This window comes from Hippopotamus amphibius, chromosome 13 (genome assembly GCF_030028045.1).
Source record: "Hippopotamus amphibius kiboko isolate mHipAmp2 chromosome 13, mHipAmp2.hap2, whole genome shotgun sequence".
In the NCBI taxonomy this organism is placed as follows: domain Eukaryota; kingdom Metazoa; phylum Chordata; class Mammalia; order Artiodactyla; family Hippopotamidae; genus Hippopotamus; species Hippopotamus amphibius.
Window position 1 is genome coordinate 39,615,497 of NC_080198.1, and position 22,219 is coordinate 39,637,715.

Here is a 22,219-nt window from a genome sequence, read left to right on the forward strand (position 1 = left end):
ATTTTTCTTGTTTCTTGAGGTAGGACTGTATTGCTATAAACTTCCCTCTTAAAATGGCTTTTGCTGCGTCCCATAGGTTTTGGGTTGTTGTGTTTTCATTGTTGTTTGTTTCTAGATATTTTTTGATTTCCTCTTTGATTTCTTTAATGATTTCTTGGTTGTTTAATAGTAAATTGTTTAGCCTCTATGTGTTTGTATTTTTTGCAGTTTTCTTCCTGTAATTGATATCTAGTCTCCTGGCGTTGTGGTCAGAGAAGATGCTTGATATGATTTCAATTTTCTTGAATTTACCGAGGCTTGATTTGTGACCCAATATGTGATCTATCCTGGAAAATGTTCCATGTGCACTTGAGAAGAAAGTGTATTCTGTCGTTTGTGGATGGAATGTCCTATAAATATCAATTAAGTCAAGATGGTCTAATGTGACATTTAAAGCTTCTTTGTCTTTATTTATTTTCTGTTTGGATGATCTGTCCATTGATGTAAGCGGGGTGTTAAAGTCTCCCACTATTATTGTGTTACTGTCGATTTCCCCTTTTATGGCTGTTAGCATTTGCCTTATGTATTGAGGTGCTCCTATGTTGGGGGCATAGATATTTACCATTGTGATATGTTCTTGGATGGATCCCTTGATCATTATGTAGTGTCCTTCCTTGTCTCTTGTAATAGTCTTTACTTTCAAGTCTAATTTGTCTGATATGAGTATTGCTACTCCAGCTTTCTTTTGACTTCCATTTGCACGGAATATCTTTTTCCATCCCTTTCCTTTCAGTCTATATGTATCCCTTGGTCTGAAGTGGGTTTCTTGTAAGCAGCATATAGAAGGGTCTTGTTTTTGTATCCATTCAGCCAGTCTGTGTCTTTTGGTTGGAGCATTTAATCCATTCACATTGAAGGTGATTATTGACATGTGTGTTCCAGTTACCATTTTCTTAATTGTTTTGGGTTTGTATTTGTAGGTGTTTTCCTTCTCTTCTGTTTCCTACTTAGAGAAGTTCCTTTAGCACTTGTTGTAAGGCTGGTTTGGTGGTGCTGAATTCTCTTAACTTTTGCTTGTCTGGAAAGCTTTTGATTTCTCCATAGAATCTGAATGAGATTCTTGCTGGGTAGAGTATTCCTAGCTGTAGGTTTTTCTCTTTCAGGACTTTCAGGATATCCTGCCATTCCCTTCTGGCCTGCAGAGTTTCTGTAGAAAGGTCAGCTGTTATCCTGATGGGTTTTCCCTTATATGTTGTTTCTGCGTTTCTCTTGCCACTTTAATATTTTTTCTTTGTGTTTAATTGTCATTAGTTTGATTAATATGTGCCTTGGTGTATTTCTCCTTGGGTTTATTCTGTATGGGACTCTCTGTGCTTCTTGGACTTGGTTAATTATTTCCTTTCCCATGTTGGGGAAGTTTTCCACTATAACCTCTTCAAATATTTTCTCAGACTCTTTCTTTTTTTCTTCTTCTTCTGGGATGCCTATGATTTGAATATTGGTATGCTTAATATTATCACTGAGGTCTCTGAGACTGTCTTCTATTCTTTTTATTCTTTTTTCTCTTTCCTGCTCTGTGGCATTTATTTCCCCCATTCTATCTTCCAACTCACTTATTCGTTCTTCTGCCTCAGTTATTCTGCTGGTTATACCATCTAGAGTATTTTTAATTTCAGTTATTTTGTTATCCATTGCTGTTTGTTCTTCAGTTCTTCTGAGTTCTTATGAATTCTTTCTTGTACTTTCTCTATTTTGTTATCGAGATTTTGTATCATTTTTACTATCATTACTCTGAATTCTTTTTCAGGCATTTTTCCTATTTCCTCTTCATTTATTTGGTCTTGTGGGTTTTTTTCCTGCTCCTTTGCCTGCATGGTGTTTCTTTGTTTCCTCATGGTAGTCCAAACTTCTGGAGTTGCTTGTCCCGGTGATAGAGGTGTTTATAGAAGACTGTCCAAGCCGCAGACTAATGGCCAAGTGTTGAGTCAAACAAATACTAAGTCTAGGAAACACATACATGTATAAGACAGACAATTACTGAATCCAGTAGGACATAAGGCACTAGAAAGACCTGAGAGAAGAACCCTCGTATGCTATCAGATGTTCAAGGAGAAAACCAACAGAAGTTGAAAACTAAAACAGAACAAAACAGAAACAAAAGCAAAAACAAACAAACAAACAAATAACACCTTACACATCCAAACACAAATGCAGGGAGATATTGAAAGCTAGGATCAAATCTAAAAAAGAGCTAGAGTACCACCAGACAGAATGGAGATTCTCAGAATGAAATTAGACAATTATACTAAGAACTAAGATAAAGACAAAAACCTAATATTAAATTCCAAGGCAGTGTGTCATCTGGAGAATAGAGCAAGGAGTCTGAGCAGATTGATAGTGTTGCTTATAAGTATGTTAAGATAAAATAAACTAAAAATGGATGGAAGACAGGGGAACAGAAGAGCGTAGTGTGACTGGAAATATGCAAATAAAAAGAAAGGAATAGAAATGTATAAAAGATAGGGATGAAAAGAAGGTAGGAGAGATATATAGTCCATACTACAAAAAACTTAGCTAGAAATAGAAGTATATAAAAAGGCTAAAAATAAAAATAGAATTAAAAAATAGAATAAAAAATGTTATAAAACTTGTAGATCCCTTAGGACTAAGATCGTAATTAATAAAGAAAACAAACAAACAAAACAAGCAAAGAAAGGAAAAAAAACTAGAGCTGATCCCAGAATGGACCAGTTCAATAGAATTGATACTAATATTTCTGTTTCCTTAGAGTCTCAGCTGTAAGAGTCCTTCTATTCGCCTTGGGTTTTTTGTATTATTCTGTGACCAGCAGAGCTACCTTTATTGTTCGTCTGTAAGCATTGGTGTGTGGGGAGGGAGAGGGTATAATAGTGGCTCCTTCACATGGGAGTGAGTGAGCAGTGGCTCACTGTCGTTTCAGTCGGGCTTGGAGGTGCCTGTTGCAGAGGGACACTGGTAGCTCAGGTGTAAACAGAATGTCTCAGAGTTGGGCCTCTCTCTGGGTGTTTTTTTTCTCGGCAGCCTCCCTGCTACCAGCTCTCTAAGCCTGTTCTTGGTTGCCTGCTGGGGCTTTAAGCTAGCCCCGCCCAAGGGTGTGAGGGTCCTTGTTATCCCTGAGTGCCTTAGGTGGCCCACAGGGGTCCCTCCACTGCCTGTTGCAGGTGCCAAAAGAGAGAGAGGGGCTATGCCCGCGGCTCCCCCCCCCCCGCCCGTGAGCTAGCAGCATCCAGCTGCCATCATGGCTGGGCAGCTCTCAGGGGCAGGCACTCCTCGCTGTGGACCTCTTCCCTCCTGTCCTCTCAGTCCATCTCCCTACTGGCAACAATTTTTCTCACCCTGAACCAGCTCTCCAGTTCCCACGCTCCCACTCCCGGACCCTCTGTTCAGCTGTGAATTGATGTCTCAGTCTGGGAACGCTGAGCTGTAGCGCGGACCCTCCGTGTGTTTCTCACTCCCTCCCATCTGCCACAGCTCAGCCGCTTCACCCTCTTTGAGCCATCGTAGATGCCTCCCTACCGGTTATGTCGGGATCCTTGTGGTCCTTTCTGGTTTCCAAGGTCGTCTGCTGGTGTACAGTTGGTTCTCTTTGGGAATTATTGCGTCTTTTGGTGCATTCCCAATGCATCTGTGGAGAGGGATGCATTCCACATCCCTGTACTTCGCTGCCTTCTTTTCTCCTCCTCATGGACTGTTAACTTAGATTTTTGTGTTTTGGTTGATTTTTGGTGATGGTTTGGGGAGTTAATATACATGTTTTAATCATTGCTATTTATAAGATTAGAAATGGGGGAAAAGAACTATAATCTACAGTGTTTATATTTTAAGTAACTTAAATTATCAGCCAAAATGGGCATCCCTCCCCATGTATCTCCCCTCCCCAATCCCCCAGGTTAGATGAAGATGCTACATTAGCCTTAGGCTATTAAGGTAAATTCAGGTAAAATTGACTAGGAGGATTAATTTATCAGTATGGTACCTTAATGCAAAAGATAATGAATTTCTCTAGGTCATGAGTTTCAGCAGTTTTTGTCCATGTGTACCTAGCTGCATAGAAGGGATCCTAGGAATGGCATTAAGTGGCCTGCTGAACACCTAGGTTTTATACCGCAGTAAGACTTTTACATTCTCTACCAGACTGCATTTTCCTATTTTAAGTAATATGGCTTTGAGTGCCACTTTTGCCATTAGGGTAAATACATAAATAATGTGACATTATTTCAAAACCAAGAGAATTTCAAAGTCTATTCTTTTTTCCTCAGAGCAATTGTCTGACCAGACCCAACATCTACCTCATTCCAGACATCGATTTGAAGTTGGCTAACAAATTGAAAGATATAATCAAACGACATCAGGTAATATATATGATCACTTCAGAAACATTGTGTAGTATAAAATTCTTAGGAATCTCAGCTTTAATATCTTTTGATTTCTGTATATATCTGCATTAAGTGAAAGTTTTCTCTCTTTGGGTTCTTACAGTACCAAGTTTTCTTCTCTCTCCACTGGCTCTGGATCTTTGCCCAGAGTAGCATTTTTCCCCTAGCATTATTGAAATATAATTGACACATAACATTGTGTAAATTTAAGGTGTACAATGTGATGATTTGATACATGTATGTATCCTAGAGTAGCATTTAATAGTCATTGGTATGGATTCATCCTAGTCTTACTATGAAATATGTTTCTGTAGAGTTAAAGAGACCAGTGTACTGTGCATCACCATGATTATGAAGTCAGACAGAGTGAGAGCTGGTGACACAGTTGTTGGTAGGAGGAGATCAAATATTACCTCAAGTAAACCTGCCTCTCCCCGTTATATGTGTTGTATTTGCATTTGTAGCTTTGAAAAAATGACTGGAAAATTCTGTTTTCCCCATAAGCTTACTTCATCTTGGTTTACATGTACCATTGCTATCTTCCGGTATCTTCACCTCCTTTCTCTAACTTCATTTTAGGTGAAGACCTTGGATATTTATGCATGTGTAGGTCTGTGACTACATATGTGGCTAAACTGTAAGCAAACTTTTGACATGGTAAAGTGGCAGAGGACACTCAAAAGATAATTTCTTGAAACAACATCATTTGAGTGACAGTTTTACCAATTCTTAGAATTAGTTGAGAAGCCTCATGAAATATCTGTCTCTTTTCTCCTGCAAGAGAAATTGCTGGTTGAATTATGTTTTAGCATTTAGTAAAATATCTTGCAAGTTCTCAAAGCAAATATTTCTAATAATTCTTAAGATTGGAGATTTAGTACAGTCTTTCTCTTACTTATAACATCTATACCAAAGAGAAGGGTAACAGAATTGAGCCTTCAAATCAAGCAGTCTGAAGTCCAATTCCTTTTTTTTTTTTTCAATGTTTATTTTTTTGGTTGTGCTGTGTCTTAGTTGTGGCAGGTGGGGTTGTTAGTTGTGGCTCAATAACTCCTTAGTTATGGCAAACTCTTAGTTACGCAAACTCTTAGTTGCTGCCTGCTTGTGGGATCTAGTTCCCTGACCAGGGATCGAACCCTGGCCCTCTGCGTTGGAAGCGTGGAGCCTTAACCTCTGCGCCACCAGGGAGGTCCCCCAATTCCCAAAATGCCTATTTAACTAGCATTTTGGCTTTGAACAAATCACTTAACCTTTTCTCTTTTAGACTATCTCTTTATTGGAGTGACTGTCCAGTATAGCTTAATTATAGGTGGAATGTTAGAGAGCATAAATGGAACAAGTTAACCAGCTGGTTATTGATTTCAAGCCGAAATTGGATGCTCATTTCTACCAAATCATCCTGGGAAAAGTTTATATATTTTCCTACAGTTTATACTGAACATTTATAGCTGTCATATTTCTTGAGAAATCTGACTTAGTGATTGTTTTCTAGGGGTAACCTCCCGAGATATAAAGATCTTCCTGGTTTCATAGAATGTTAGGGAAAAGATCTTAAAAGCTAATAATAGTACCATTATTGAATACTGATGATCAGGCCCTTGCTTAAGCATTTAAAAATGCATTAATAACTATTGATTGAGCACTTAACAGTGTACCTGTCAGTGTTCTTAGCTCATTGTGTCTATTAACTTAGTCCTAACAAAATTCTTGTGAAATAGGTTTTATGGTTACCAATCTATTTCTCAGAAGACACTGAAGCACAGAAAAATTAGATACTTGTCCCATATCATGTTAAGTAGTATATAGTAGAGCTGAAGTGCAAACCCGGGCCTGTCTGACGGACTCCAGAGGCCAAAGTCCTCAACAGTGTGCTCTTCTGACTGTTGCCTCACACATTAGATGTTGACATCCCCTTTTCAACCTCTCCTCTGGCTATTAAAATGTGCTCAAACACGTCTAGTGATTAAGAATTCTTTGCCTAATTTGGTAGCTATTTCACCTTCAGATAGCCCTAAATATAAGAAGTTTAAAGTTTTCCTGAAGTTGAAAATAGCATTATTATGTTTTTTTGATTGTAATATTTAGTTAAATATTCATTGTGAAAGACAAAAATTAGGTAATATGTTAATGTGCTACTTACACCTGATTTTAAGACTTCTTATCATTCTTCTGGTCTCTAGAATGAGCACTTTTGTGTCTAAATGACTTCCAGGTCACGTTCTAGACTGTATGTAGTATTACAGCTACGGCCTAGCTAGAACTTGATTTTAGCATTCTAACATTGACTTAAAACAACATCCACTATTCTAACAGTGACTTAAAACAGCAGTAGCAAATGTCCATCCTGTATGTATGTAGCCCTAGGTTATGGCTCATGGCCGTAAACTTGCATTGATTCACTTCGAGTAACACTGATAATTTGTGATGACTTTAGGGTAACTTTCAGAATTAGTTGGAGGTACTCAAAGTACTGATAAGGTTTACCTAGAGAGAGAAGGAGATACAGAGAGAATTAGCTTAGAGGTATGTACTTGTATTATTTTTCTATTCAATAATGTAAACTGTGTCTATGGATAATTTATTTTGTTTTTTTTCTTGTTGATCACTATCCCTTTCCTTGACTAAAAATAATGAAAATATTATAGTCTTAAAATACTGCTCTTAAATTATAAAAAGTAGAATAATACCTCTATAATACTTAGGCAGTTTACATCTGGTGTCTCCTAGTTTGTTTGCCGTATGTTTTATTTTTACATTACTTCTTCCTTTGCTTTCCAGGGGACATTTACTGATGAGAAGTCAAAAGCTTCCCACCACATTTATCCATATTCTTCCTCACAAGAGGATGGTAAGTTAGTTTTTGGTTATGAACATAAACTGATACTTCACTAGATTTTAAGTTATATTAGCAGAGGTATAAACGGTATATCCAGCTTTAAAAAAATAAGAGACTTCAAATATTAAATAAATTTCATAGATAATTTAAATTTATAGTTTTCTTTTTTCTTTTTCTTTTTTTTTTTGCTGAGTTAGGCTTAGCAGACTAATTGTGTGACGTCCAATTTTCTGATCATTAGTCTTACTTCTTTGTTGGTAATCATCTGGGTGTTGTGTAGGCAAGCCTTATGTATTAACTCTGTCAGTGTTTGCTATATCTCTTGTGTTCAGAAAATTAAGAGAAATTGCAAGATAGAAGAACATCTCTTGGGGAGATTGGCTTGCTGACTAAACAGGACCCCTTAGCAATATTTTAGTTTGGTGAATTTATAATGGTTCAGATTCTGATCTTCAGCTCTGCTGTCATGAAAGTTGGTTATGTCATTGGCCAGAATTCATTACACCTATGGAAACTGATTTGTGCTAACCATTCTTTCAAAGGTTGGAAAGTTGGGAAAGAAACTATGAATTAACTCACCAGGTTAATTAATTTAGATTGAGAGATAGATCTCTTATAGGGATCAGGTCTTCTGTTAAGCACAGCATATCCTTGTAGGATATCTACATAAGAAACCAAATTATATCAGATTTGAATGGCTAATTACCCCATGCTGAGTGTTTTTTCCTGGCCAGTGCAGTTTTGCTAGAAGTCAATGACAAAAAGGTTACAAGATAATCCCTGATGCTTGAAAATTAAGAACTATATTGCCATGTAATCCTTGGATCAAAGAAGAAATTACAATGGAAATAGAAAATCTTTGGACTTGAATAAATTATGATGTGAATAATAAAGTACAAGGACATTAAATTTTGTAGGATACAGCTGAAGCTATACCCAGGCGGAAGTTTATATCTTTAAATGCATATATTAGGAAAAAAGAAAGACTGAAAAAATCAATGGCCCACAAGAAATTTATCTCAAGAAATTAGAAAAACAACAACATGTTAAACCTGAAGGAAGAAGGAAATAAATAGTAAAGATAGGTGCGAAACTTAATGAAGAAGAAAATATATAGCAAGGTGATCAGCAATGTCAGAAATAGTTCTTAGAAAAAACTAATGAGGCTATTAAAGTCATACTGTAAATAAGTGAGAAAAAGAGAATAATGTCAAGAATGGAAGGGGGGACATCACTACAGATCCTACAGATGTTACAAACAGTTGTAAGAGGTTAGGTTGGTTGGTTGGTTGCTTGCTTGCGCATTTGGTGTCACATCTAAGAAACCATTGCCTAATCCAGATTCATGAAATTTTACAACTGTCTTTTCTTCTAAGAGTTTTATAGTTTTAGCTGTGACATTTAGGTCTTTTCATCATCAGTTTTGATGCCAAAGCTTGATTTTATTTGTGACGGTCACAGTTTTAGCTCTATGATTGTGATGTATAAAGTGTGAAACTTCACTCTGCCTTCAGTGTTTAATTGGTGGTTTCTCAGGTTTTTATCCTGTTAGGTAATAGCAGTTGGTTTCCACTAGATGGAGGTGGTGAATAACTGATAGCATTCTGTTGCTGTTTAACTCTTTTTCTCTAATAAGGCTGGTATAAAACTTTTCGGTTGTGAACTTTTTGAAAAAAGTTGCCTTTTACAAAGGATTTGAACTGTGTTACATCTAGATACTTAATGATTCCTTATTAATGCTAGTTTTGTTTTTATCCTTTGTTTAATACAGCCTCGATTACTACATACTAATGCTTGCTTGGTATTGCTATCAGTAGTTAAGAGTAATCATTAGGAGATAGCATTTTAATTTTAATATATTGGAAGCTATTTTTAATGTAAAATGTGATTCTTCACACTATAGGATTTACTTTAGAATAACTGGCTGTCAAGTAAATGTTTACTCTCAACAAAGCTCTGTGTTGAGCTCCTTAATGTACTGTTTTATGTTTTTAATTTAAAAAAATACTTTCTCTTCATTGCTTTTATTTTTTTATTTTTATTTCTTAGAACTTTATTATTATTATTATTGGCTGTGTTGGGTGTTCTTTGCTGCACGTGGGCTTTTCTCTAGTTGCGGCTGGCGAGGGCTACTCTTCCTTGCTGTGCATGGGCTTCTCATTGCAGTGGCTTCTCTTGTTGCCGAACATGGGCTTTAGGTGTGAGGGCTTTAGTAGCTGCAGCACGTGGGCTTAGTTGCTCTGAGGCATTTGAAATCTTACCAGACCAGGGATTGAACCCATGTCCCCTGCATTGGCAGGTGGATTCTTAACCACTGTGCCACAAGGGAAGTCCCACATGTACTGTTTTAGATAAGTGTGCAGATGATAACAATACCAGACACAACATATTACAGACCATGTTGTTAAACCCTTGCAAATGCAGTATACCTTTTATGAAGATTAAGTTTAAATTAAAAGGTGACATTTAAGATATTAGTAGTATTTTGAGTATGGCATGCTAGAAGGGGGTACAAAATAAGCAAAAGCATAGAGGCAATAAATTATGAAATTTGAGGAAAAGCAAATAGCAGAGTTGGTCTGTGTATCTCAGGATAGTGGTAGATAAGAGTGGGTAGGTGAGAGGACACGAGTCTTGTTTAAAGAGGATTGTTTTTGTTTGCTGGATGAGGGAGAGAGTAGACAAATTTTGATGGTTTTGGTGAAGAAAAACGTGCAACTATGGCTGTAGTAGAAAAATTTTCCTGGGAGCTGATTTCTGGGACATCTGATTGAAGGAGACTGATTAGAGAACAGGACCCATTGGGAAGCTCTGAATTAAATTGTTGAGTGAGGGGATATGTTATCACTGGATGGGATAAATCCATGTATCAGGAGAGCAAAGGAGATGTCAGGTGGCAAACCAGGATGGTCCATATCTTAACAATCAAGGGAAAATAAGGAAAAGAAAGCATTTCCAAACACAAGTGGTGGACAGTGAAGTTTTTCTACAAAGAAATAAAAGTGAAGCTTGAGACAAGGCATTTGGTGAGTCAGGAAATAATTTGAGAATGAAATTCCAGTAACTTGCAGATAAGAGCAAGTTGTAGAATTGGTGGAAGATTGCTGTTTTCTCAGGATGTATGGCAGGGAAAAAAAAGTGGAGGATGGCACCCAGCAGATGATTTGCATTTTGTCTTTCACTGGTGGCTTTACAGTGTATTTCTGGGCAGAGCAAAAGTAAACGGAAGCACATAGTTGAGTTGAGACCTGGTAGGGAAAAAAGGATTGGTTTGACATGGGTTGAATTACTGGTTTTAGCAAAAAGAATATGTACTTCCTCAGAGAAGAAAATAAATGAAGAGAATTTTTTAAAATTGACATACTACTTAGAAAACAGACTAAATCTTATTCAAAATAAATTATTTAGATGGACAGATAAGTTCCTTAAGTTTTTTAAAATCTGTTCGTAACTCTTTTTTCTTTTTGCTCATCTGACTTGATAATTTTCAATGACCAGTTTTTTAAAAATTTTAATTTTATATTGGAGTATAGTTGATTAACAATGCTGTGTTACTTTCAGCTGTACAGAAAAGTGATTTATTTATACATATACATGTATCTTCAAATGACCAGTTTTTGGGTTTTCTGTTTCTTCTGATTGGCCAAGGCTGATGTTGAACCCTTATAGAGATTTTTTTTAGTTTTGTTGTTATATTCTTCAACTCCAGAATTTCTGTTTGGTTCCTTTTTTTATAGTTTCAGTTTCTTTGTTGATGTTCTTTTATTGTTCATATATTGTTTTCTTAATTTTGTTTAGTTGTTTAACTGTGTTCTCTTGTAGTACCTTGAACCTCTTTAAAATGATTATTTTGAATTTGTCAGATAATCCATAGATCTTTGTTTCTTTAGGGTTGGCTTTTGAGATTGATTTTATTCCTTTGATTGGGCCATTTTCCCTTTCTCTTTCTGTGTCCCGTGCATTTGAAAAAACAGCCACATCTCCCAGTCTTTATGGTCTGGCTTTGTACAGGGGAACACCTTCACCAGTCAGTTCAGCTTGAGATCCTGGCATCCTCAAACAATTTCTGGGCTTGAGTATGTAATTTCTCAGAGAGGTTTTCTGGTTTCTCTTTCAGGAACTTGTAATCTTTTGCTCTCTCTGGTGTCTGCCTATCACAAGTTTGCTTTTGCTGCAACAAGCCACTGAGTGAACCCTCTTTGATCTCTGGGGTGCCCAGGCTTCCAGAATATGCTAGTTCCCCATCACCATTCTGAGTTAATTTAAGACAGAAACCTGTCCCTTGGGCAGCCCACCTAAAAGCTAGAACATTGGATGCATATTCCTTCTAATTTTTCCCTACCAAGGAAGAAGTAGGGTTCTGTATGCTTTCTCCTGATCACACCAAGCTGAGCCAGCCATCTGTGGCACGTTGTCGGTTGTCTGGTGCTACAGTAAGTCTCTGAGCTCTCTTTTCTCTGTGGCCACCACACAACCAAAATATACCAGTTCCGTTACTGTTCCAAGTCAGGTGAGACAAACCAGTCCCTTGGCAACCCCCTGAAAAGTCAGAATGTTGAACACACATCTGTTCTTCTTTTCAGCCCAAGGGAGAAGCTGAGAGCTGAGCTTTTCCTCCTTATCCTGCTGAGCTCTGCTGGCTTGGGGGAATTGTAATTATGGCTGATATGAAATGACTTTTCTTACTGTTTCAATGAAGCTGTTCTTGACTTTGAACTTACCTGGGGTAGTGTGATTTCTTAATTGGTTTCTGGGCTTTTTGGATGGTATATTGTTAAGTTGTCTCTGGTGGAACAGAGTCTGAGCCTTCCTATTCTGTCGCTTTGCTGACATCACTTCCTGTGTGTTATTCTCTTAAAACATTCCATTGTATGAATATACTGCCTTTTGTTTAGACAATGAAAAGTTGATGGACATTTATTTATAATAATTTTAATAATGCCATTATGATTATTTATTTACAAGTTATTGTGTGGACTTATGTTTCCAATTCTCTTATGTTTATACCTAGATATTGAATTGCTGAGTCATACTGACAACTCTGTGTTAAAATTTTGAGATACTGCGAACCTGTTTCTCAAAGTGGTTGTACCATTTTACAATCCCATCAGTATTGTGTGAAGATACCAATTTTGCTACATCCTCAGCAACACTTTTATTTCCTGTTTTTTAATATTAGCCATCCTAGTGAGTGTCAGACAGTATCTGTTTGTGATTTTGATTTGCATTTCTCTAACTGTTAATGATTCCAAGTGTCTTTTCATATGCTTTTTGGACATTTGTATATCTTCTGTGGAGAAGTCTACTCAGGTCCTTTGCCCATGTTTTGGTTGGATTATTTGTCTTTTTATTGTTGAATTGCGAGAGCTGTTTATATATTATGAGTTTGGACTAAATTTTGCTTGTAAAACTATGGTTTTTTTAAACCATAGTTTTTTACTTGTAAAACTATGATTTTGTTTTATTGTCATCTTTGGGAATAGTGTGAATTCACATCTCTAACTTATTTCTGCTACTGGGAAAATTTTCAAAGGCAGTCAGTGCCACAATCTATAAAAGTCAGCTGTAGAAAGGATGGATATCCTTTTTTCTTTACCTCTTTGAGGTAAAGCTGCACAACCTTTGAGAGAGCCGTTGCTCTTACTAGAGAGTCAGTATATTTTGTTTATACAGAGCGAGTTCTGAAAGGCCTACTGGCCTTTTCACTTTTTCCTTAGCCATCTTTGGGGTATCAAGTTAAGGAACAGGGCCTGATTTCTTCCTTTTCATTTTCTTTCAAGATACTAAGGTGAGCAGTTGGATACTTAGAAAAGAGCATAGGCATATAGGCTTCCTGGCTTAAGTCAGTGAAACTGGGGCTATTTCATGTTGAAATTGGCAGTGAGAAGCCAATTTTACTTAGCTGATTTCAAGTTTTTCTGTCTGCTGTTATGTGAGCTTCAAGGGGCTTACCTCATTAGTTCCCTTTTAGTACTGGAAAAAAGTTTTCTGAGCTAAATTTAGACAACCAAAGGAATCATAACAAGTACTGAAATGAAGATGTGATTCAACTATGATTAAATCAATAAGAACCATCTCATTATATAAATTTGCACCTATCTTGGTAAGGAAACTTGAAATAAAAATATCTACATTATGTGACCATATACACTCTTGCTGGGAGGGCTATGTTAACAGAAAGTCACTAAAGAATAATAAAAATAGTATTATTCGTAAAACCTTTGATGTGGCACTATAAAGTGCTAGAGGACACCAGAGAAAGTGGATCTGGAGAAAACAGAGTAGTTGGTAAAACTTTCATCAGGGAGATGAAGCATGACTTAAACACCTTGAAAGATGTGTAATAATTGCAGAGCTTCACAGGAAAAGGGAGGAGAGGTTCTATATGGGAGATAAGGCAGTAAAGAATATAGTGACCTTGATTTGGGTGGATCTGGGGACACAAATATGCGGGTGATGGGACAGGAGAGTAATTTAAATACTAGATAGTTGGTTTACTGTCACAACACAACCATCAAGTGTGATGGATAATAGGCCTAGAATCTACTAAGTCTGAATACATAGCTGAAAAACTTCCTCTTAATATGGCAGATAAGATTCAGTTAGGAGGAAAGTTTGGAGTAGCTTACTCACAAACCAAAAACTCTAGGTAAAAATTAAGTCTGAGTAATAGTTTATTCATTTATTTTGTCAGATTGACTAACGTTTTTTCTTTTTCCCTTTCAGAAGAGTGGTTGAGACCTGTAATGAGAAAAGACAAGCAGGTGTTAGTGCATTGGGGGTTTTACCCAGACAGGTAATGTCGATATGTCCTTAGATCTGGTATAAAGAGTTTTGTCAGTGCAAGCCAGAGTTAATTATATATAGTTTCGTTTTCTGAATAGTGACAATTTTGTTGATTTGTTTTAGTCATTGAACTCACTTCTTTTGAGTGTATTCTCTTACTGACTTTTTTATTAAGTTACGGAGTTCAGTGAAGTCACAGGCTTTGTCTTAAACTGATACGTTTGCTGCGTTTGCCAAGACAGTCCTTCAGTATGGTATTAGACTGCTAATTTAGATTTGTTTCCTTTAAGAAATGAATTTTTCTCCCGGGTATTTTATGGCTGGTTAGTTTTATTTTATTTATTATTTACTTTTTAATAAGTATGCCATTCTATTAAGGATGAAATTATGTCTAAGATGAAGTATCTGTTATAACTCATACTGTTTCAGTATCTAAATGTGAATAAAGAATATTATAAACAAGACCAAATGTCAGTGAAAATAGAGGTTCTTATTTAATTAGTATTATGCCGGCCTAGAGGGCATTTAGAAGTAAGGATAACCTCTCATGTACTTTATCTTCTTAAACCTACAGTAGAGCTGTTTAAGTGTTCATTTCACTGTTGTCAAGTGGAGAGACACTCCATTTTGGGTTTTTCATGTCAGAACAGTCTTCTTTCACCTGTAATCCACATCTGCTTCTAGCTTTGCCATATTATTGGATGCAAATCCCAAATGTATCATTTCAATATTTTAATAATAAATATTTCAGTACATATTTCTGAAAGATAAGGACTCATTTAAAAAAAAAAAAGCACAATACTGCTGTCAAACCTAAAAAATTTAACAGAATTCCTTAGTGTCAGATATCAGGTCATCGCTATCATGTGATATATTTGATTGATGATAAGATTGATATTTGTTGGGATTAGAATTTAAACATATCTTGTGATTAGTTGATGTATTTCTTAAGTATTTTTCAGTTTATAGATTCTCCTTGTGTCTTCCCCACCCCTCTTTACATGTATTACTTAAGAAACCAGGTTGTTTGTCCTACAGGGTTTACCACAGTATGGGATTTTTTTATGGCATCTCTGTGGTGTATTTGAACATGTTTCTCCATTCTCTGGGTCTAAAGTTGATCAGAATTTATTTCAGTTTAGGGAAGGAACAAGACTTGCATAATATTTGGTTATGTGTTTTTTTTTAAGTTAATCTGTTTGAGTGACTTGATTTTACTTATAAATATATTTTTTGAGGAAGAAATACATTTTTAGATATCTTCAAAATTTTAAGAATATATTCACAGTTTTTACACAAGTTGAGTTAATTAGAACCAAATCAAATCAGCTAGCTTATCCACCTTTTCTGAACCATAATCGACCACTTTACATGAACTTTTTTTTAAATAATAATATTTAAATAAACACTTTCTAGAGGATATTTCTTATCTTGAGACTAGGTATTCGTGGTGATATTAAAGCAAACTTTTCAGTATTACAGGAACTATTATAGAAACTCAGCTTGCTTTTGAAACACTTAGGTGGAAACTGAAATTTATGCCAAGCTACATCAAGTAGAGGATTGAAATGAATTTTATACTAACACATTATGACATGTTAGCCTGTTTGCTAGCTCTTTGTTTATGTATCATATAAACTATAAACTATAATGGCTAATTCATGTCCTGCCTTCTCAAGAGGCCTTGTTAGTTATTAACTATAGTTTGTGCCCTCATTTTTTATGTAACATTTTCTCATGAAGGCTTAAAGAGTATAAGGTTTTTAATTTTTTTAAACACCATTGTAATCTTTATGTGGAATAGTTAGTTAATTGGCAAAGGAAGTATTTTTCGCCAGCCCATGTTTAAATGTTCCTAGAAAACTTACCAGAGTGCTGTTAATAGGTATTTTGAGCTGTATTTGTTCCAGTGCTTTTGAACTGACTTCTGAGAAGTGCCTAAAGGAAGCCAGTGCTTGTTACCATACTTATATTTCATTTAGATATCACTTAGTTTTATAATAATTTATTGGCCAGTATAGGAGCATTGATAGAGTTTTAATTTGGTAGGTAATTTTATGCTGATTTCATAATTGTGGAGTAGAGGGAGTGATTTATATCAATGAGTTGGATTTCACTGATAAGAGAACCATTGAACAAAGATATGTGAAGATAGGAGGGAGTGAGCTAGGCGAATATCTGGGTACTGAGGAGCATATGTAAAGGGCATGAAGTGGCCACCGTCTGGCATGTTAAAAGCATACCACTAAAACCCATGTGGGTTGAATATAACATGAGTGAGGGGAGAGTACTAGGAGATGAGGTCATAAGGCCAGATCACAAAGCCTTGGCAAACCACTGTAAGGATTTTGACTTTAACTCTGAGTTCGGTGGGAGGTGGAAGGTTTTGAGCAGAGAGTGATGTATACTGACTTAGTTTTTAAAAGGATTGCTCTGGTTTGCTGTGTGAAAAATGGACTCTTGGGGGCTTTGGGTCAAAGTGGAAGGGTGAGAAGTTAGATTCTGGACGTATTTTAAAGGTAGAAGGTGGTAGAAGTTGTTGGTAGTTTGATTATAGGATGTAATTGAGAGTGAAGTCAAGGATGTTTTCTAAGGATTTTGGCCAGAACAACTGGTAAAGTGGAATTGCCATTTCCTGAGAGGAGGATGTTTGCCTAAATCACCTTATTGGGGTTGGGATGGCATTATATATTGAATTTTTCTTACATGTGATGAGAGATTTGGAATTGGCAGTTGAATTTATGAGTCTGGAATTCAGAGAAGAGGGCAGGTATGAGATTTCAAGTCATCAGTATACGTTTGAAGCATGAGAGGATCATCAAGAGAATGAATAGGTAAGAGGGTTGTTCCAAAAACGGAAACTTGGGGCATTCCAGTGTTGAAGAGGTTTGAGAGGAGAGGAGAAACTGGTAATGGAGACTGAGGAAAGGCTAATGACTAGAAGGAATGCCAGATAATAGTACTGTCTTAGAGAACAAGTAAGGGAACTTCTTTGAGGAGTGATCAACATGTTGAAATTCTGTGGACTGAGGCTTCAACTCTGGTTTTACAACGTGAAGATTACTGTAGACCTCTGGGGAAGAGTTTTCTTATCAGAGTGTTAGAGACAGAAGTATGTGATAATTTGCTATTACTGGATCCTAACAGTATTTCTAAAATGTATTTTTACCTCTTGATCAAAGTCTCTTTAGTGAATGAATTTGGGGTCTAATTTGTTTTTCCTTTTTTTCATTTTCTTTATAGCTATGATACTTGGGTCCATAGTAATGATGTTGATGCGGAAATTGAAGATCCACCAATTCCAGAAAAGCCATGGAAGGTGAAAGATCCTTTTTAAAACAAAATTTTTCTTATGTAACTTAATAGCTATTAAGTTGTTTTCAACAACAGTGTTTTTTTGTTTGTTTGTTTTGTTTTTTTAAATAAATTTATTTATTTATTTATTTATTTTATTGGCTGTGTTGGGTCTTCGTTGCTGCACACGGGCTTTCTCTAGTTGTGGCGAGCGGAGGCTACTCTTCATTGTGGTGCGCAGGCTTCTCATTGCCATGGCTTCTCTTGTAGAGCACAGGCTCTAGGCGTGTGGGCTTAAGTAGTTGCAGCACATGGGCTCAATAGTTGTGGCTCACGGGCTCTAGAGTGCAGGCTCAGTAGTCGTGGCGCATGGGTTTAGTTGCTCCGCGGCATGTGGTATCTTCCTGGGGCAGGGATCGAACCCATGTCCCCTGCAATGCAGGCAGATTCTTACCCACTGCGCCACCTAGGAAGTCCCAACAACAGTGTTTTAAAGAGATACAGAATGACGATCTTCCTTCCTTGTCATCCTATTAAGAGATACCTGTGGTCATGAAGAGCTCATTATCCACGTCTTTGATCTGCAGTGATGTTTGAGGAGGCCCCAAAGACAAGTTAGGTTGTGGTTTAAGATAGTTGAGAATGGTTGGAGTGGAGTTGAACATCGTTGATGATGTCATTTAGGAAGGCTGGAAGCAAGCCCTGCGTGGCTTTTATTATGATACAGACTTATCTTACTAATCATTTCTTTTATAATTGTTTCAACTTTTAATGTGGAAATAATTTTGAAAGTTGCAAGAATAATACAAAACAAAGTAATGGTTTTTTTTGGGTTTTTTTTAATAAATTTTATTTATTTACTTATTTTATTTTATTGGCTGTGTTGGGTCTTCGTTGCTGTACATGGGCTTTCTCTAGTTGCAGCGAGTGGGGGCTACTCTTCATTGTGGTGCACTGGCTTCACATTGCGGTGGCCTCTCATTGCAGAGCACAGGCTCTAGGCATGTGGGCTCCAGTAGTTGCGGCACATGGGCTCAATAGTTGTGGCTCATGGGCTCTAGAGCGCAGCCTCAGTAGTTGTGGTGCATGGGCTTAGTTGCTCCGCAGCATGTGGGATCTTCCTGGAGCAGGGATGGAACCCATGTCCCCTGCATTGGCAGGCGGATTCTTACCCACTGCACCACCTAGGAAATCCCAAAGTACTGTTTTATACTCTTAGACCAGATTCCCTTGTTGTTAATTATTGAAACAATTTATTACCTGCTACAGGGCCCATATTCCATTTTCAATATTTGTCCCACTGATATAATAAATTTTATACTTAGTTTTTACCCTGATCCAGGATCCAGTTGAGGATCACACACTGCATTTAGTTGTCACATCTCTTTAGTCTACTTTATTTTATTGGTTGATTTATTTATTTTTAAAGCTCTTTATTGGAATATAATTGCTTTACACTGTTGTGCCAGTTTTTCAGGTACACCAAAGTGAATCAGCTGTATTTATACATATATCCCCTCCCTCCCGTGGCTGCCTCCCACCCTCCCTATCCTGGCCCTCTCAGTCATCACCCATCATCAAGTTTATCTCCCTGTGTTATGCAGCAACTTCCCACAAGCTATCTATTTTACATTTGGTAGTGTATATATGTCAGTGCTACTCTCTCACTTCGTCCCAGCTTCCCCTTTGCCCCCCCCGACCCCATGTCCTCAAGTGCATTCTCTATATCTGCATCTTTATTCTGGCCCTGTCACTGGGTTCATCAGTACCATTTTTTTGGATTCCATATATATGAGTTAGCATACGGTATTTGTTTTCCTTTTTCTGGCTTACATTGCTCTGTATGACAGACTCTAGGTCCATCCACCTCACTATAAATAACTCAATTTCATTCTTTTTTATGGCTAATATTCCATTGTATATATGTGCTACACCTTCTTTATCCATTCATCTGTTGATGGGCATTTAGGTTGCTTCCATGTCCTGGCTATTGTAAATAATGCTGCACTGAACATTATGGTACATGTGTCTTTTTGAATTATGGTTTTCTCTGGGTATATGCCCAGTAGTGGGATTGCTGGGTCATATGGTAGTTCCATTTTTAGTTTTTTAAGGAACCTCCAAACTGTTTTCCACAGTGGCTGTACCAACTTACATTCCCACCAACAGTGCAGGAGGATTTCCTTTTCTGCACACCCTCTCCAGCATTTATTGTTTCTGGAGTTTTTGATGATGGCCATTCTGACTGGTGTGAGGTGATATCTCATTGTGGCTTTGACTTGCATTTCTCTAATGGTTAGTGATGTTGAGCATCTTTTCATGTGTTTGTTGGCCATCTATATGTCTTCTTTGGAGACATGTGTATTTAGGTCTTCTGCCCATTTGTGGATTGGGTTATTTGCTTTTCTGGTATTAAGCTGCATGAGCTGTTTGTATGTTTTGGAGGTTAATCCCTTGTCCGTTGTATTGTTAGCAACTATTTTTTCCCATTCTGAGGGTTGCCTTCTTGTCTTGTTGATGGTTTCTTTTGCTGTGCAAAAGCTTTTAAGTTTCATGAGGTCCCATTTGTTTATTCTTGATTTTATTTCCATGATTCTAGGAGGTGGGTCCAAAAGGATCTTGCTTTGATGGATGTCATAGAGTGTTCTGCCTATGTTTTCCTCGAGGAGTTTTATAGTGTCTGGCCTTACATGTAGGTCTTTAATCCATTTGGAGTTTATTTTTGTGTATGGTGTTAGGAAGTGTTCTAATTTCATTCTTTTACATGTAGCTATCCATTTTTCCCAGCACCACTTATTGAAGAGGCTGTCTTTTTTCCATTGTATATTGGTGCCTCCTTTATCAAAGAGAAGCTGCCCATATGTGTGTGGGTCTATCTCTGGGCTCTCTATTCTGTTCCATTGATCTGTGTTTCTGTTTTGGTGCCAGTACCATACTGTCTTGATCCCTGTAGCCTTGTAGTATAGTTTGAAGTCAGGAAGCCTAATTCCACCAACTCCGTCTTTCCTTCTCAAGATTGCTTTGGCTGTTCGGGGTCTTTTGCGTTTCCATACAAATCGTAAGATTTCTTGTTCTAGTTCTGTGAAAAATGCCATTGGTAATTTGATAGGGATTGCGTTGAATCTGTAAATTGCTTTGGGTAGTATAGTCATTTTCACGATGTTGATTCTTCCAATCCAGGAACATGGTATGTCCCTCCATCTGTTTGTATCATCTTTGATTTTTTTTCATGAGTGTCTTATAGTTTTCTGCATACAGGTCTTCTGCCTCCTTAGGCAGGTTTATTCCTAGGTCTTTTATTCTTTTTGTTGCAGTGGTAAATGGGATTGTTTCCTTAATTTCTCTTTCTGCTTTTTCGTTGTTAGTGTATAGGAATGCAAGAGATTTCTGTGCATTAATTTTGTATCCTGCTACTTTGCTAAATTCATTGATTAGTGTTAGCAGTTTTCTGGTAGAGTCTTTAGGGTTTTCTATGTATAATATCATGTCATCTGCAGAGAGTGACAATTTTAGTTCTTTTCCAATTTGGATTCCTTTTATTTCATTTTCTTCTCTGATGGCTGTGGTTAAAACATCCAAAACTACGTTGAATAATAGTTGTGAGAGTGGGCACCCTTGTCTTGTTCCTGTCCTTAAAGGGAATGCTTTCAGTTTTTCACCATTTAGAATGATATTGACTGTTGGTTTTTCATATATAGCTTTTATTATGTTGAGGTAACTTCCTTCTATGCCCATTTTCTGGAGAGTTTTTACCATAAGTGGATGTTGAATTGTGTCAAAAGCTTTTTCCACGTCTATTGAGATGATCATATGGTTTTTCTCCTTCAATTTGTTGATATGATGTATCACATGGATTGATTTGCTTATATTGAAGAATCCTTGCATTCCAGGGATGAACCCCACTTGATCATGGTGTATGATCTTTTTAATGTGCTGTTGGATTCTGTTAGCTAGTATTTTTGTTGAGGATTTTTGCATCTATATTCATCAGTGATATTGGCGTGTAATTTTGTTTTTTTGTGACATCTTTGCCTGGTTTTGGTATCAGAGTGATGGTGGCCTTGTAGAATGAGTTTGGGAGTGTTCCTCCTTCTGCTATCTTTTGGAAGAGTTTGAGAAGGATAGGTGTTAGCTCTTCTCTAAATTTTAGTCTACTTTATGGTGGAACTTTGAGCCCTTCTGTTTTCTTCTATGACATTGGCATTTTTGAAGTATATAGATCAGTTGTTGTTTTAGAATGTCCTTGAATTTTAGTTCATGTATTTCCTCATTATTATATTCAGGCTATGCATTGTTGGCTGCAATACTCCATAACTAATATTGTGTCCTTCTCAGTGCATCATGTTGGGAGCCTCATATTGTCCATTTTTCCCATTATGGCTGACAGTTTGATCATTCATTAAGGTACTCTCTGCCTGGTTTTCCCACTGAAACATTACCGTTTTTCTCATTGACATTTAAAATATTTTATAGGGAAATACTTTGAGACTATATAAGTGTCCTTTTCTTCATTGAATTTGTGTCTGAAGATTTGCTCATCTATTAATAATTTCTGTGATTGAATTAGTTATTATTGGTCATTTTCTATTTCTGTGCATTCCATCTGTGCTTGCAGTTGGCATTTTGCAGCGGGAATGAGCTTTCCCTTCTCCCTTTATGTGTGTCTGTGGTCTGCATGGGCTCACAAAGCAGTGACATTACTACCATTCTTCATTTTGATGAATTTTCTAAATTTGGCTAGTGGGAACTATTTGAAGCTGCCTCCTGTGACCTTTTGGCATTATTTGATGCACTTTTGCATACCTCCTACTTTCTGGGACCAAAAACTGTCCAAATTATTTTTGTAATTTTCTCATCCCGGTCCCAGAATCAGTATTTTTACAGCGAGTTCTGGTTCTTTTCATGAGTG

The 22,219-nt window shown here is 37.0% G+C and overlaps 1 protein-coding gene across 2 annotated transcripts in view; it reads left to right on the forward strand.

The window, feature by feature from the left end:
• SMARCC1 (SWI/SNF related, matrix associated, actin dependent regulator of chromatin subfamily c member 1) overlaps positions 1 to 22,219 on the forward strand; it is a 186,057-nt gene that overhangs the window by 47,737 nt on the left and 116,101 nt on the right. For both annotated transcript variants that reach the window (XM_057704810.1, XM_057704809.1), the window contains exons 5-8: positions 4,278 to 4,370; positions 7,173 to 7,242; positions 13,957 to 14,026; positions 17,260 to 17,335. In XM_057704810.1, the coding sequence (XP_057560793.1) occupies positions 4,278 to 4,370; positions 7,173 to 7,242; positions 13,957 to 14,026; positions 17,260 to 17,335 (309 nt within the window). The remainder of the gene's footprint in view (positions 1 to 4,277; positions 4,371 to 7,172; positions 7,243 to 13,956; positions 14,027 to 17,259; positions 17,336 to 22,219) is intronic.